At 41.7% G+C, this 13,636-nt stretch overlaps 1 protein-coding gene across 1 annotated transcript in view; it reads right to left on the bottom strand.

The window, feature by feature from the left end:
* SUSD1 (sushi domain containing 1) overlaps positions 1-13,636 on the bottom strand; it is a 130,963-nt gene that overhangs the window by 18,983 nt on the left and 98,344 nt on the right. The window contains exons 13-14 of the mRNA XM_024126369.3: positions 9,586-9,682; positions 5,139-5,397 (exon numbers count right to left, since the gene is read on the bottom strand). Of these exons, the coding sequence (XP_023982137.1) occupies positions 5,139-5,397; positions 9,586-9,682 (356 nt within the window). The remainder of the gene's footprint in view (positions 1-5,138; positions 5,398-9,585; positions 9,683-13,636) is intronic.

Raw genomic sequence — 13,636 nt, 5'->3', positions numbered from 1 at the left:
TAGACATTTCTCCAAAGAAGACATACAGATGGCCAAGAAGCACATGAAAAGCTTTTCAACATCACTAATTATTAGAGAAATTCAAATCAAAACTACAATGAGATATCATCTCACACCGGTCAGAATGGCCATCATCAAAAAATCTAGAAACAATAAATGCTGGAGAGGGTGTGGAGAAAAGGGAACCCTCTTGCACTGTTGGTGGGAATGTAAATTGATACAGCCACTATGGAGAACAGTATGGAGGTTCCTTAAAAAACTAAAAATAGAACTACCATATGACCCAGCAATCCCACTACTGGGCATATACCCTGAGAAAACCATAATTCAAAAAGAGTCATGTACCAAAATGTTCATTGCAGCTCTATGTACAATAGCCAGGACATGGAAGCAACCTAGTGTCCATTGACTGATGAATGGATAACGAAGATGTGGCACATATATACAATGGAATATTACTCAGCCATAAAAAGAAACGAAATTGAATTATTTGTAGTGAGGTGGATGGAGCTGTCATACAGAGTGAAGTAAGTCAGAAAGAGAAAAACAAATACTGTATGCTAACACATATATATGGAATCTGAAAAAAAAAAAGTTCTGAAGAACCTAGGTGCAGGACATGAATAAAGACGCAGATATAGAGAATGAACTTGAGGACACGGGGAGGGGGAAGGGTAAGCTGGGACGAAGTGAGAGAGTAGCATGGACATATATACACTACCAAATGTAAAACAGAGCTAGTGGGAAGCAGCCACATAGCACAGGGAGATCAGCTCAGTGCTTTGTGACCACCTAGAGGGGTGGAATAGGGAGGGTGGGAGGGATACACAAGAAGGAGGAGATATGGGGATATATGTATATGTATAACTGATTCACTTTGTTAAAAACCAGAAACTAACACACCATTGTAAAGCAATTATACTCCAATAAAGATGTTAATTAAATAATTAATTAATTAAAATAAAAGGTAATACGCAAGAGTAACCAGTGAAGGGTATAGCTCAAGACACTGAGGAAGAAAAAGGACCTCAAACAGCAAGGCAGTTACTAGGGAAATGAGTGGATTAAAACAGAGAAATTGAAATGGCCAGGTGAAGAAGGGAGTTCATTAAAATGGAGTGCCTTGATCAGATGTGCATTTTATAAAATACATGATGGCAGTAGTTTGGAGCAAGGAGATAGGTAGAATAAGAGACAAGAAAATGAGTTAGAAAATTGATGGTCAGACAAGAGATGTCAAAAGCTAAACAGTGTTAATGAAAGAGAGGAAAGGATGATCTTAAATGGCATTAATGTGATAGAATTGACACAATTTAATGATGGACTGCACAAGACGATAAGAAAAAAGGGAGGAGACAAGAATTATTCCTAGATTTCTGTCTTGACAACTTGGAACGTGGTAATGATGTTTATTGGGACAGATACACAGAAGGAAAAACAAAAAGGGGAGCTGGAAAACTCACACTTCCTGATTTACAAAGCTACAGTAATCAAAACGGTGCAGTACTAAGAACCTAGTATATAGCACAGGGAACTCTACTCAATACTCTGTAATGACCTATAGGGGAAAAGAACCTAAAAAAGAGTGGATATATGTATATGTGTAACTGATTCACTTTGCTGTACAGCAGAAACTAACACAACATTGTAAATCAACTATACTCCGATAAAAATTAATAATAATAAAAAAAGTGTGGTACTGGCCTAAAGACAGACATATAAACCAATGGAATAGTATAGAGAGCCCAGAAATAAACTCTTGCATATATATCAAATGACTTTTTTTTTTGGCTGCGCCTCACAGCACGCGGGATCTTAGTTCCCCGGCCAGGGATCGAACCCATGCCCCCTGCAGTGGAAGCGTGGAGTCCTAATTACTGGACTGCCAGAGAATTCCCTCAAATGACTTCTGACAAGAGTATCTAGACCATTCAATGGGCAAAGGAAATCTTCAAAAAATGGTGCTGGGAAAACTGGATAGCCACATGCAAAAGAATGAAGTAGGATCATTACCTAACACCATATACAAAAATTAACTCAAAATGGATCAAGCCTAAATATAAGACTTAAAACTCTTAGAAGAAAACACAAAGGAAAAGCTTCGGGAAATTACATTTGGCAATGATTTCTTAGATATGACACCAAAAGCATAGGCGACAAAAGAAAAAGTAAGCAAATTGGATTTCATCAAAATTAAGAACTTCTGTGCATCAAAGGACACTATCAACAGAGTAAAAAGGCAACTCACATAATGGGAAAAAATATTTGTAAATCACATACCAGAATATATAGCAAGCTCCTAAAACTCAACAACAAAGAAATAAATCACTTCAAAGATGGGCAAAGGACGTGAATAACCATTTCTCCAAAGAAGATATACAAATTGTCAAAAGTACCTGAAAACATGCTCAACATCATAAATCATTATGGAAATGCAAACCAAAACCACAATGAGAAGCCACCTCACATCTATTAGGAAGGCCATGATTAAAACAGAAAACAGCAAGTGTTGGGGAGGATGTGGAGAAAATGGAATGCTTGTGCACTGTCGGTGGGAGTGTAAAATGGTGCAGTGGCTATGGAAAACTGTATGGGGATGTTCAAAAAGAATTAAAAAATAAAATTACCAAACGATCCAACAATTCCACTTGAGGGTGTATACCCAAAAGAAGTGAAAGCAGAGACTCAAAGAGATATTTGAACACTCATGGTCACAGCAGCATTATTTGCAATAGCCAAAAGATGGAAGCAACCCAAGTGTCCATCTACAGATCATGGATAAGCAAAATGTATGTCCATACATACAATGGAATATTATTCAGCCTTAAAAAGAAAGGAAATTCTGAAACATGCTACAGCATGAGTGACCCTTGAAGACATTATGCTAAATGAAATAAGACAATCACAAAAAGATAAATACTGTATGATTCTACTTATACAAGGTAACTAGTCAAATTCATAGAGACAGAAAGCAAAAGGGTAGTTGCCAGGAGTTGGGGAAGAAGAGGAGGAATAGGGAGTTGTTTAATGGGTACAGAGTTTCAGTCTTGCAAGATGAAAATTTCTGAAGATTGGTTTCTTAACAGTGTAAGTGTACTCGACACTACCAAATTGTTAGTTTAAAAATTGTTAAGATGGTAAATTTTATGTGTATTTTACCACAATTAAAAATAAATATTAAAAATAATCACTGCTAAATGTCTGAGTATTAGATGGTGATCGTTGCATTACCACCATCTTGTAAATATATTAAAAACTATTGAATTGTACACTTTAGAATTATATGAATCGCATCTCAGTAAAGCTGTTTTAAAAAGAAAAATAAATAAATAAATCACTACTGATTTTAATATGACTGGAACACTAATGTATTTGAAACCCACAGGGGAAGTAATAGCAATTCAAATATGTGAGTCCAAATATAAATTATTTCAAAGAACAAGCACGTGTTCCGCTTAGCTGTATGAAAAAGAGGCATCAATGACATCACAGGAAAGTTCCCTATAAACTAGAATTCTTATCGTAACCTCCCACTTCATTCCCTCTGTGCCCCAAATTGATATTGATTCATATTGAAGACCTAACCCCCAATGTGATGTTATTTGGAGGTAGGGCCTTTGGAATGTAATTAGGTTTAGATGAGGTCATGAGGGTAGGGCCCACATGATGGGATCAGGGTCCATAAGATGAGGAAGACTGATTAGAGCTCACTCAGTTCACACCACATGAGGACACAGCAAGAAGGCAGCTGTCTGCAAGCCAGGAAGAGGGTCCTCCCCGGGAAACCAAAGCAGCCTGCACCTTAATCTTGGACTTCCCTGTCTCCAGAACAATGAGAAATAAATGTCTGTTGTTTAAGCCATGCAGTCTATGGTATTTTGAAATGGCAGCCCAAGATAACTAATATACCCTCCCAGACCAAAGTCTCAATCTGAGACAGCAGCTCTCTGAGCAATCTCTAAGTTGCACACATATGGTACTGCCAGTGTTGTCTATGGCTAGAAACACCAAGTCAGGATCTCTGGGTAATTTTCCAGCAAGGAGGCCTTGTCTAAGTCATAAACACCTTTGGAACAAATTCAGGGCAATATATTCTGGACTTTAGTCTTCCAATTGTTAATCCCTACATAATTGCCACAAAACATCACCAGAACTTTTTGCTACTTGGACATATTCTTAGTTTTATATCAAGCATGATAATGGCGCATTTGACTTGTGTCCTATACAGAATTTAATTGCGTGTTTCAGTTTTAAATATGTGATGAACCTTACACGCAAGATGGCTCAAATTCATCAGTCAAGAGATGTTTCTATTAATATTATTTTTTCCAGTTTCCATTAACAACCGATATGAATTGATACCAAACCTTGAGTCCTCCTGGGGCAACCATCACAATGTTTCTTCTAGATCTTCCACCTCTGACTGACCCATCCAGCTCTTGCTATTCTGCTTGTCCAGCTCATTATATTTATTCATTCTTTTTTTTTTTCGCCACACCGCACGGTAGATGGGATCTCAGGTCCCTGACCAGGGATCAAACCCGCGCCCCCCCTGCATTGGAAGCACGGAGTCTTAACCACTGGACCGCCAGGGAAGTCCCCATCTATTCATTCTGTAATGAATATATCATTTTATGTCTCAAGAAAGAACCAGCACTGGAAAAACATAGCCTTTCTAAGGATGGAGAGAGGAGACTGAGGCTTATGCAATAGCCAAGGAGATAACGGAAGCAGAAAATAGAGCCAGAAAATAGTGCTGAGCTTAATCTGCCCCTCCTGCTGGCTTCCTGGAGAATGAGGAGAGGCAGCAGACTGGCAGGAGTACGGGGAAGTGACAGAAAGATCTAGATGTTCCTGTCCAACTCAGGCTTCAGCAGTGCAATAGGATGAGGGCATTCGTGAAGCTTAAGGAGAACCCAAACTAGTTCAGTCCAAACAGGTCCCCCAGCAAGTTCAGAATATCAACCTCCAAAAAGGTTTCACCTGCCCATCCTTTATAAAGTGAAAAGATTCAACACATTCTTATTGTTCTTACAAGCAGTGTTCATCTGAAATGTTGGGAAAACAAATGTTCAAATATTTAAATTTCACACGAAGAGGAAAATATAGAATTCACAAGAGTTTTTAAAGAAATATACCTTATTCCATTCACTTGTGATTCGTAATATAATGCAGTAATCACTCCCTATTTTCAAGGGTGCATTATAATATTTCCCATAGTACAGCCTGTCTCCAATAGATATCTCCATGGCATCATCGGGAACATCCTTGGCCAGCAGTTCTGCCGTCACATATCCATCAGCACCAGAAGCATTGCTAAAGAATGAGGTAGCCTCTTCAGAATCACAAACAAATGTGCTTTGGAGGGCCAGGGGAAGCACTAACACCTGATATGAACTGGAAGAGAAAAGAAAATGTCTATCAGATCCTTGCTTGGGGGATTCGTTCATTCATTTATTCGTATTTGTTGAGCACCTGCTATGAGATCAACACTTTTCTAAACACTGGAGATGCAACACTGGATAAAAGTCCTTGCCCGTGCGGGATTTACGGTCTGAGAGCTCCCACAGTCATGGAACTCCAGTTGGAACCAACAGTGTTAATGCCAGATGACACTGGGTGAGGGATCTCTCCAAGTTCTGGCTGCAGATGGCTATCCGGTAAATCCTCTTTAGCTCGGAGAAGCTGCTGCACGTATAACTGCCTGGAGTATATGTGTCTTAAAGTTGATCTAATCAGTGATTTTCACATGGGCAAATAAAGCCCAGCTGTGGAAAGGGTTTAGCAGTCACATGGAGGCCAAATGCCTACAAGAGTTAATGCACTAAGTCTGCAAAAAGGCTCCATGCAATCACATGGGGTACCTAAAACGGAACTCATGTGATTTACATTCCCTCCAGTTCACGTATTGATACCAAAGTTCCTGTGAAATGAATGAGAAGCATGGAGTACAGATCACCATGAGTTCATCTAGTCTGACAATATCCTGAAAGAGCCGGAAAGGGAAAATCTCATATGTTCCTTAGATGTGGACAAAGAAACACACTAGCAATCAGGTGTCATTTTTGTCATGTGTTTTAGTATTATTTATCCCACCAAATAGAAAATCTGTCAGTGAAAGGAAGTGTAAGAACAAAAACACTCTGAGAGACCTACTAGAGCATGGACTTGAGGATATGGGGAGGGGGAAGGGTAAACTGTGACAAAGTGAGAGAGTGGCATGGACGTATATACACTACCACATGTAAAATAGATAGCTAGTGGGAAGCAGCCGCATAGCACAGGGAGATCATCTAGGTGGTTTGTGACCACCTAGAGGGTGGGATAGGGAGGGTGAGAGGGAGATGCAAGAGGGAGGGGCTATGGGGATGTATGTATATGTATAGCTGATTCACTTTTTTATAAAGCAGAAACTAACACACCATTGTAAAGCAATTATACTCCAATAAAGATGTTAAAAAAAAAACACTCAGAATGAATCACGCCTTTCTTTTTATTCCTATCTATTCGGGACTCATCTCCTGCCTTCTAGTACAGTAGGTGTTGGGATGTCTGCTTTTTCTATCAGCCTTGATAGCAGGGATTCGAATGATTTACTCTTTTTTTTTTAAGTTCATAGGGGTGCTTTTTTTTTTTAACATATTTATTGGAGTACAATGGCTTTACAATGGTGTGTTAGTTTCTGCTTTATAACAAAGTGAATCAGCTATATGTACACATATATCCCCATATCTCCTCCCTCTTGCGTCTCCCTCCCACCCTCCCTATCCCACCCCTCTAGGTGGTCACAAACCACCTAGCTGATCTCCCTGTGCTATGCGGCTGCTTCCCACTAGCTATCTATTTTACATTTGGTAGTGTATATATGTCCATGCCACTCTCTTCGCCCCAGCTTACCCTTCCCACTCCCTGTGTCCTCAAGTCCATTCTCTACGTCTGCGTCTTTATTGAATGATTTACTCTTGTATCTTTGCAAATCCTTGCACAGCTCTTTGTCTGTGACTCATTCCTCACTAATGTTTCTTGAGTTGAAATTTCAGTAAAGAAGAAAAACATGCATCAGCACCAAATACGATTAGGGTAATTTCCAAAACTCATTAGCACACATAATTTTATTTTACCAATAAGTATACGCTTCCTGCTCCACATTTCTAATGCCCCATCTCCTGCTTTCTAAGAGCTCATGAGTTACTAGGTCAAGAAAAGTGAGTCCTCCCCAACAGCAGGTGTTGGATTTGGAAACTATCCACCAACCAGGCTCCCCAAATTCCTAGGTGTCCTCAGGCCCCTGATTTCCACAAAGTTTCTAGGTTCACTTTCAGCATAGGGCTTTCTACAAAAGGGACAAAGTAAAGCCTGCAGGGCAATGAGTTGTCACTGCCATCACCAGTAAACATTTCCTAAGCCTCCACTGCTGACAATGGAACACTTATAACAACAAACTTTCCTGGGGACTTGAAGACATCCCTATGAATCATGGCTGCAGGTAAGAAAGTAAATAGGCAGCAGACTCCATGCTGTCTGTAAGCACATCTTCAAGTCCCTCTCATCTTTCCACGTAGGTGGTGATATTCAAGTGCAAGTTCAAGGCTCACCGGAACTCTTTTGGTTCCGAACGTTGCCCAGTAGAGGTACCCTTCATGATGCATAAAGCAGTCTCCCCAATTAGCATGATCATAATCACCCGAGTTGCTTGACAACTGTACAAATTCCCAGCCCCCATCCCAGACCTACTGAATCAAAATCTCCAGTAGAGTCTGAGAATTCATACAGCTGATAAAGCACCCCAGGTACACTTGTAATCTGGCAAGTGTGGGAGACACTAGCATTAAGAGAGCCCAGCCACAGGCTGCATCATCCACCCAAGATCACCAAGCTAAGGAAGGGAGGTGTGGCCCCAGAGCCCCTGCTCCACCATGTGCCCAAGCCACTGTCCCCTGACAATGTACAAGGCAGACTCCAGCCTGTCACACACTGGCGGTGCTGCTACCCCCAGCTCAAACCAGGTAGTCGGGCCAAGAAAACCCCCCAGTTGCCTGCTGGTAATTAGCCCTGATGACGTTGCAGAAGCAGTTGTGGCTGTTTAGAGCATGACTGCTCTGGAAGGACTTCTCCCCTCTTTCTCACCACTACCCTCCCTTGAATGACTCACAGATCTCCACTTCCTGTTTTGGAGGCACTGGCCGGCACAGAGCCACAAGGATATAGACTGTCATTTGGCTTTTCTTTCTGCCTTACATAATCATCTGGCCTAAATATCACGTACGTCTTGCAAATTCTCTCAGGCAGTGAGATCACAACTTCTGTTATTCTTATAGCAACAGAATTACAATGCCTTCCAGTAACTTGTCAGGAATCAAGAAACAGAACAACTTAGACCATATCCATGCCTGGAAAGACTTTTGAGCACTTACCGAACTCAAACTAATAGACACAAAAAGCTCAAGTTTCATTACAAATGGACACACATAGTATCGATAGACTTTCTTTTTTATAGTTTTGTGATACCTCACGAATTTTACCTTGATTGTACAGCAGGGTCATTAGACTGAAGGGTCAGGAGAGACACAGGCAGTGTAAGTTAGGTCAAAGAAACAGGTTGTTGCCATCTCCTTGATTTGTTACTGTCCGTAAGTTAATCATCTCTCCAGGCAAACCTCAATTTTCCTCTCTAAAAAGGGAATAATTCTGCTTTCCTAATCCTGCCATGACCTTTGTAAATAAAAAGCTTAATTGCACACAAGGTAGTCCAGCAACTGAGGTAAATTAATTCCATCCTAATACCACCTGGAGTCCCAGAAGCAGTTGTTAACAATGCAGTGTCTTGCTTACATCTCAATACATGAATGAATTAAAAGAATTATCCAAATGACTCTTCCAGAAATCACTACACACATGGGAGTGGGGGAGGGAGAGGGATGGACGGGGAGTTTGAGGTTAGTAGATGCAAACTATTACCTTAGAATGGATAAACAACAAGGTCCTGATGTATAGCTCAGGGAACTATATTCAATATCCTGTGATAAACCATAATGGAAAAGAATATTTAAAAAAAGAATGTCTCTGTGTGTATAACTGAGTCACTCTGCTGTACAGCAGAGATTGTAACAACATTGTAAATCAACTATACTTCAATAAATAAAAAAGAAAGCAGCACGCCCCCCCAAGATCATCCTTAAATAAAGGAAAATACATTCTGTCTTTGGTAAATGAAAGGATGCTCCTGATCCACCACACTAAAGGATGTATCTGGAGGCGTGCGAGCAAAGTGATAGCCCGACATGTCACGGGCACCCAACCAGTGCTCATCTAATGACCAAAGGAACGGATTTAATTTCGCGAGCTCAGCTGACCAAATGCTTGTCTCTGGTCCTTTACAAGTCTCTCTACTCATTAGGGAGGGTGCTAGTTGGAATTAAAGGCCCAGTCTGTACCCAAGGAAACAAACAATGAGGCACTGACTGCACTGACTCAACTACTCCAGTGCAGCCACCTAAAGAGAAGTCTCCTCCTCACTCAAACCAAAGTTTTCAAAACACTCCATGGAGATCACTGGGCAGCCATGGAAAAGAGGACTCTACTGACCTGATGGGTCCATTTTCCTCCTTGGCTTTCCTCAGTCTCAGGCGTGGTAAAGGCCCTCCATGCACAATGAAAAAGTCTACTTCTGGAAGGGGAGGCTCTGAAAACATGTTGAAAAGAAGAAAGGGGGTATGATCAGAACGAGTACAAGCACGAGAAAAGTGGTCCTCATGGGGCATCAAGGGGAAAGTTTTCATGTAAGAAGAGATGAGCAGATTCAGACACATGCTCCGACATGGATGAATCTTGAACACATTAGGCTAAATGAAATAAGCCAGACACAGAAGGACAACTATTGCATGATTCCACTTACATGAAATATCTGGAACAGGTAAATCCATAGAGACAGAAATAGATGAGAGGTTGCCAAGGGTTGAGGGGGTGTGTAGGAAATGGCGAGTTATTGCTTAATGGTCAACAGAGTTTCTGCCTGGGGTGATGAAAACATTTTAGAAATAGATAATGGTGACGGTTTACAACATTGTGAATGTACTTAATGCCAATAAATTGTGTCCTGAAAAATAATTAAAATGGTACATTTTATGTTGTATATATTTTATTACAATTTAAAAAAAATGATGCCCCAGCACTGACAGATGGTGGATGCTGTGGACATTTCAATTAACTTGGTAAGTAGGTTCTTATTTGGTGGGGAGACCAGCTTATCAGACTTCTAGATCCTTTAGGAACAGTTTATTTATTATTCTTATTATTATATATATATATATATATATATATTTTGGCTGCACCGTGCAGCTCATGGGATCTTAGTTCCCCCACCAGGGATCGAACCTGTGTCCTTGGCAGTGAAAGCACAGAATCCTAATCGCTGGACCACCGGGGAATTCCCTAGACTTCTAGATCCTTTCTAATCACACAGCTGTCTGTCCTTATCTTGCTCTCCCCAGCAACCAGATTTCCCAAATAGATATTCCACAGGGAGGAGAAAGTTGGTTGATTGGTTGACACCAGTGTTCTAGCATCTAACTGGGAGTTATATTCATGGTATAAATGTACCAGCTGCCACTCTGCCTTGTGAGTAACACAGCTTACATGTGTTGGGCACACAACACATATATAGATGTGTCCTATATATGCCTCGTCTCATTTAATCTTCTCCACAGTGCTATCAAGTGGATGAGATTTATAAAGGGAGGGAGGAAGAGAGAAAGAGAAAGAATAAAATATGAACCCCCCCTCCCCTGAAATTCCTCTGAATCCTGCCACAGTGAAATTAGGACTAAGAGGCCAAAATAGACACTCAAGACTCTATTTACCCAATTAGAAAATACCTTTGGGGTGGAAATTCTCAATTCAAATTATAATAAATAAAAACTTAGACCTTCCTAGATAATTTTTAAAGCTCTACTGAATATGTTATTCATACACTGCCTTTCAACAAATATTTATTAGCCACCTCTATGCACCTCTGTGTGAGGCTGCGAGAAACAGCTATGGAAGACATGGTTTCTGCTTTCCAGGAGCTCAGAGTCTAATAGTGGAGAAAGTCTTATAAACAGGCAGTGCTTGGAACTACGATAAAGTTCCACAAGAGGGTGGTGGGAGTGCAGAGGAAAAACACCAAGGGCGGGGGGTGAGCCTATCAAATACAGAAACAGACATACGCAGGGGCAGGAGGTGAGAGAGAGTGCGGGCAGAGACAGAACTGCAGGAGTTCAGTGTGTCCAATAGGTTGAGTCCCAGCTGGGTAGAAGTGGGCAATAAAGTGAGACATGTGAGTATAGGTCAGATCTGAGGTCCTAGAAATAATGAGAAGCCATCTAAGGATTTTTAGCAGATGTGTATTTTAGAAATACAATTTGGATCACCTGTTGGAAGGATGAATTGGAAAAGAGCAAAAGCACGGGTTCTCCAAAATCTAGGTAAGAAGGGCCTGAGGTCTGAAGCGAGTGATGGCAGTCGGAAGGGAGAAGAGGGGGCAGATGGAGGAGACACGTGGGGCAGAGATGGAACAGAAGGTGGTGGAAGATAAGGAAGGGGAAGGAATCTGGGCTTTGGTTTTGGCCTCTGAGTTAGTGGTGACGTCATTCATCAAGGTCTGCAGGTCTAGAGCTTAGGAGCAAACTGTGATGGTGATATGGAGTCAGTCATCAACAGAAGAGGCTACGGCTGCCCAGGGGGAAGGTATAAATGCATCTGAGAAGAGATGAGGGCCTAGGGCAACCACCGGGAAACCCAGGCATCTAAGACCAGGTGGACGAGTGAGAGTCCCCTATAGCTCTTATTAAACAGTGCTAAGACTAGAATTTCTTCCAAAGTCACCCAGATACGCCACACAAATTATGTTTTCCATAAATCCGTGGGTTTGTTAGGGAACAATCCCCCACCTACAGTTAAGACCTCACAGTTACAGTGTTGAAGGTCTACGCTGTTTCCAAGAGGTGTCCAGAAATAGATTCCATAACTGACACCCCTGAGGAAGACAAAGGCCAGCTTCCAGCAGCGGTAATGGGGAGAGGGGAAAATGCAGTTTAAAAAGCCCCCACCAGGTTCCCCAGGGAAATGTGAGCATTTGAGTACAGTAAGTCCCCTGCATACAAACAAGTTCCGTTCCAAGAGTGAGTCTGTAAGTCCAATTTGTTCGTAAGTCCAACAAAGTTAGCCTAGGTACCCAACTAACACAATCGGCTATATAGTACTGTACTGGAATAGGTTTATAATACTCTTCACACAAATAATGCCTTAAAAACAAACACAAAAAATGAAGAAAACATGTTTAATCTTACAGTACAGTACCTTGAAAAGTACAGTAGTACAGTACAACAGCTGGCATCCAGGGCCTGGCATCGAGTGAACAGGCAAGAAGAGTTACTGACTGGGGGAGGGAGAGGGGGTGGGAGATGGTAGAGATGAAGGATCGTCAGCAACAGGAGACGGAGGGTGAGCTGCAGTTTCGCTCACGCCTGACGTTGATGGCACAGGTTCTGGCTCCTTGCTGGATTCAATTCTATCTACCCTCTTGAAAAAACGATCCAGTGATATCTGGGTAGTAGCTCTTCTTTTTCATCATAGATGACATGGTAGCACTGGATTGCATCCTGAACGGCTGTTGCAACCTTCGTGTACCATTCTACGTGCAGGTGCTGTGCCTCAAAAACTAACAGTGCCTCCTCACATAAAGGAAATCTCCTTGCCATTTCCTGTGCTGTGAATCTCTTCAGTTCTTCAGTTACTTCTTCTTCCTCTTGTCTCTCTTCATCCTTTCTCTGGGCCTCCAATTCCTGGCACTTCTTAGCAGTACCAGCTACATCACCGCGGCTTTTACGCTTGCTTCTGGTCATCCTGGGCTTGAAATAAAGATACCGTACTACTGTACTCTATACAGTTCTGTACAGTAAAGTACGCAAAAGCACAACCACTTGTAGAGGATGCACACATGTGACAATGTATGCCAGACACGTGAACTAACTTACATGATTGGACATGCGAACGCACGTTCTCATTCTTGAAAGCTCACAACTTGAAGGTTCATATGTAGGGGACTTACTATATCTCTGCGCTCAGCCCTTCAGGCTAGCAATGAAATGCCCTTTCATTCATGATGTTTTGTCATCACAGTAAAGTAAGTGGTTTTTATCACACATTTCCTCTTTTCAGCCCAGAGGGAGATTAACTGTTTACTCTTTTCTGTGTGAGAACTCTCCTTAGGCTCAAGTTATTCCTCTGTTTGCTCTTCTCTGAGATTAATAATTCTAGGTCCTCTAATCTCTTGGCTAACCTTTTAAAACCACCAGGTTTCTCACCCACCCCAGGAACAGCAGAACAAAGTGCTCGCTCAGCTTGGAGAAGGCGGGACCTCAGCAGGGGCAGGAAGGCCATCGCCTGCTTGTTCTGTGCCACGCTGCCCCTTTTCAGTCCCAGCATCATTCTTGCCACTCTAAATGTGCCACTACCATGCAGTTGACTCCATCAACATGTGACTTCTAGACTGCTTTCTGCTCTGCCTGCTCAAGGCCTTCCCCACCTTAAAAACAATCTGCCTTTTCTCTCGAATGTGAAAGCCTGGACTTCATCAGGCTGGTTCTTCGCCACA

Source organism: Physeter macrocephalus, chromosome 9, assembly GCF_002837175.3.
Source record: "Physeter macrocephalus isolate SW-GA chromosome 9, ASM283717v5, whole genome shotgun sequence".
NCBI lineage: Eukaryota > Metazoa > Chordata > Mammalia > Artiodactyla > Physeteridae > Physeter > Physeter macrocephalus.
This window is presented reverse-complemented; position numbering and strand designations above follow the sequence as displayed.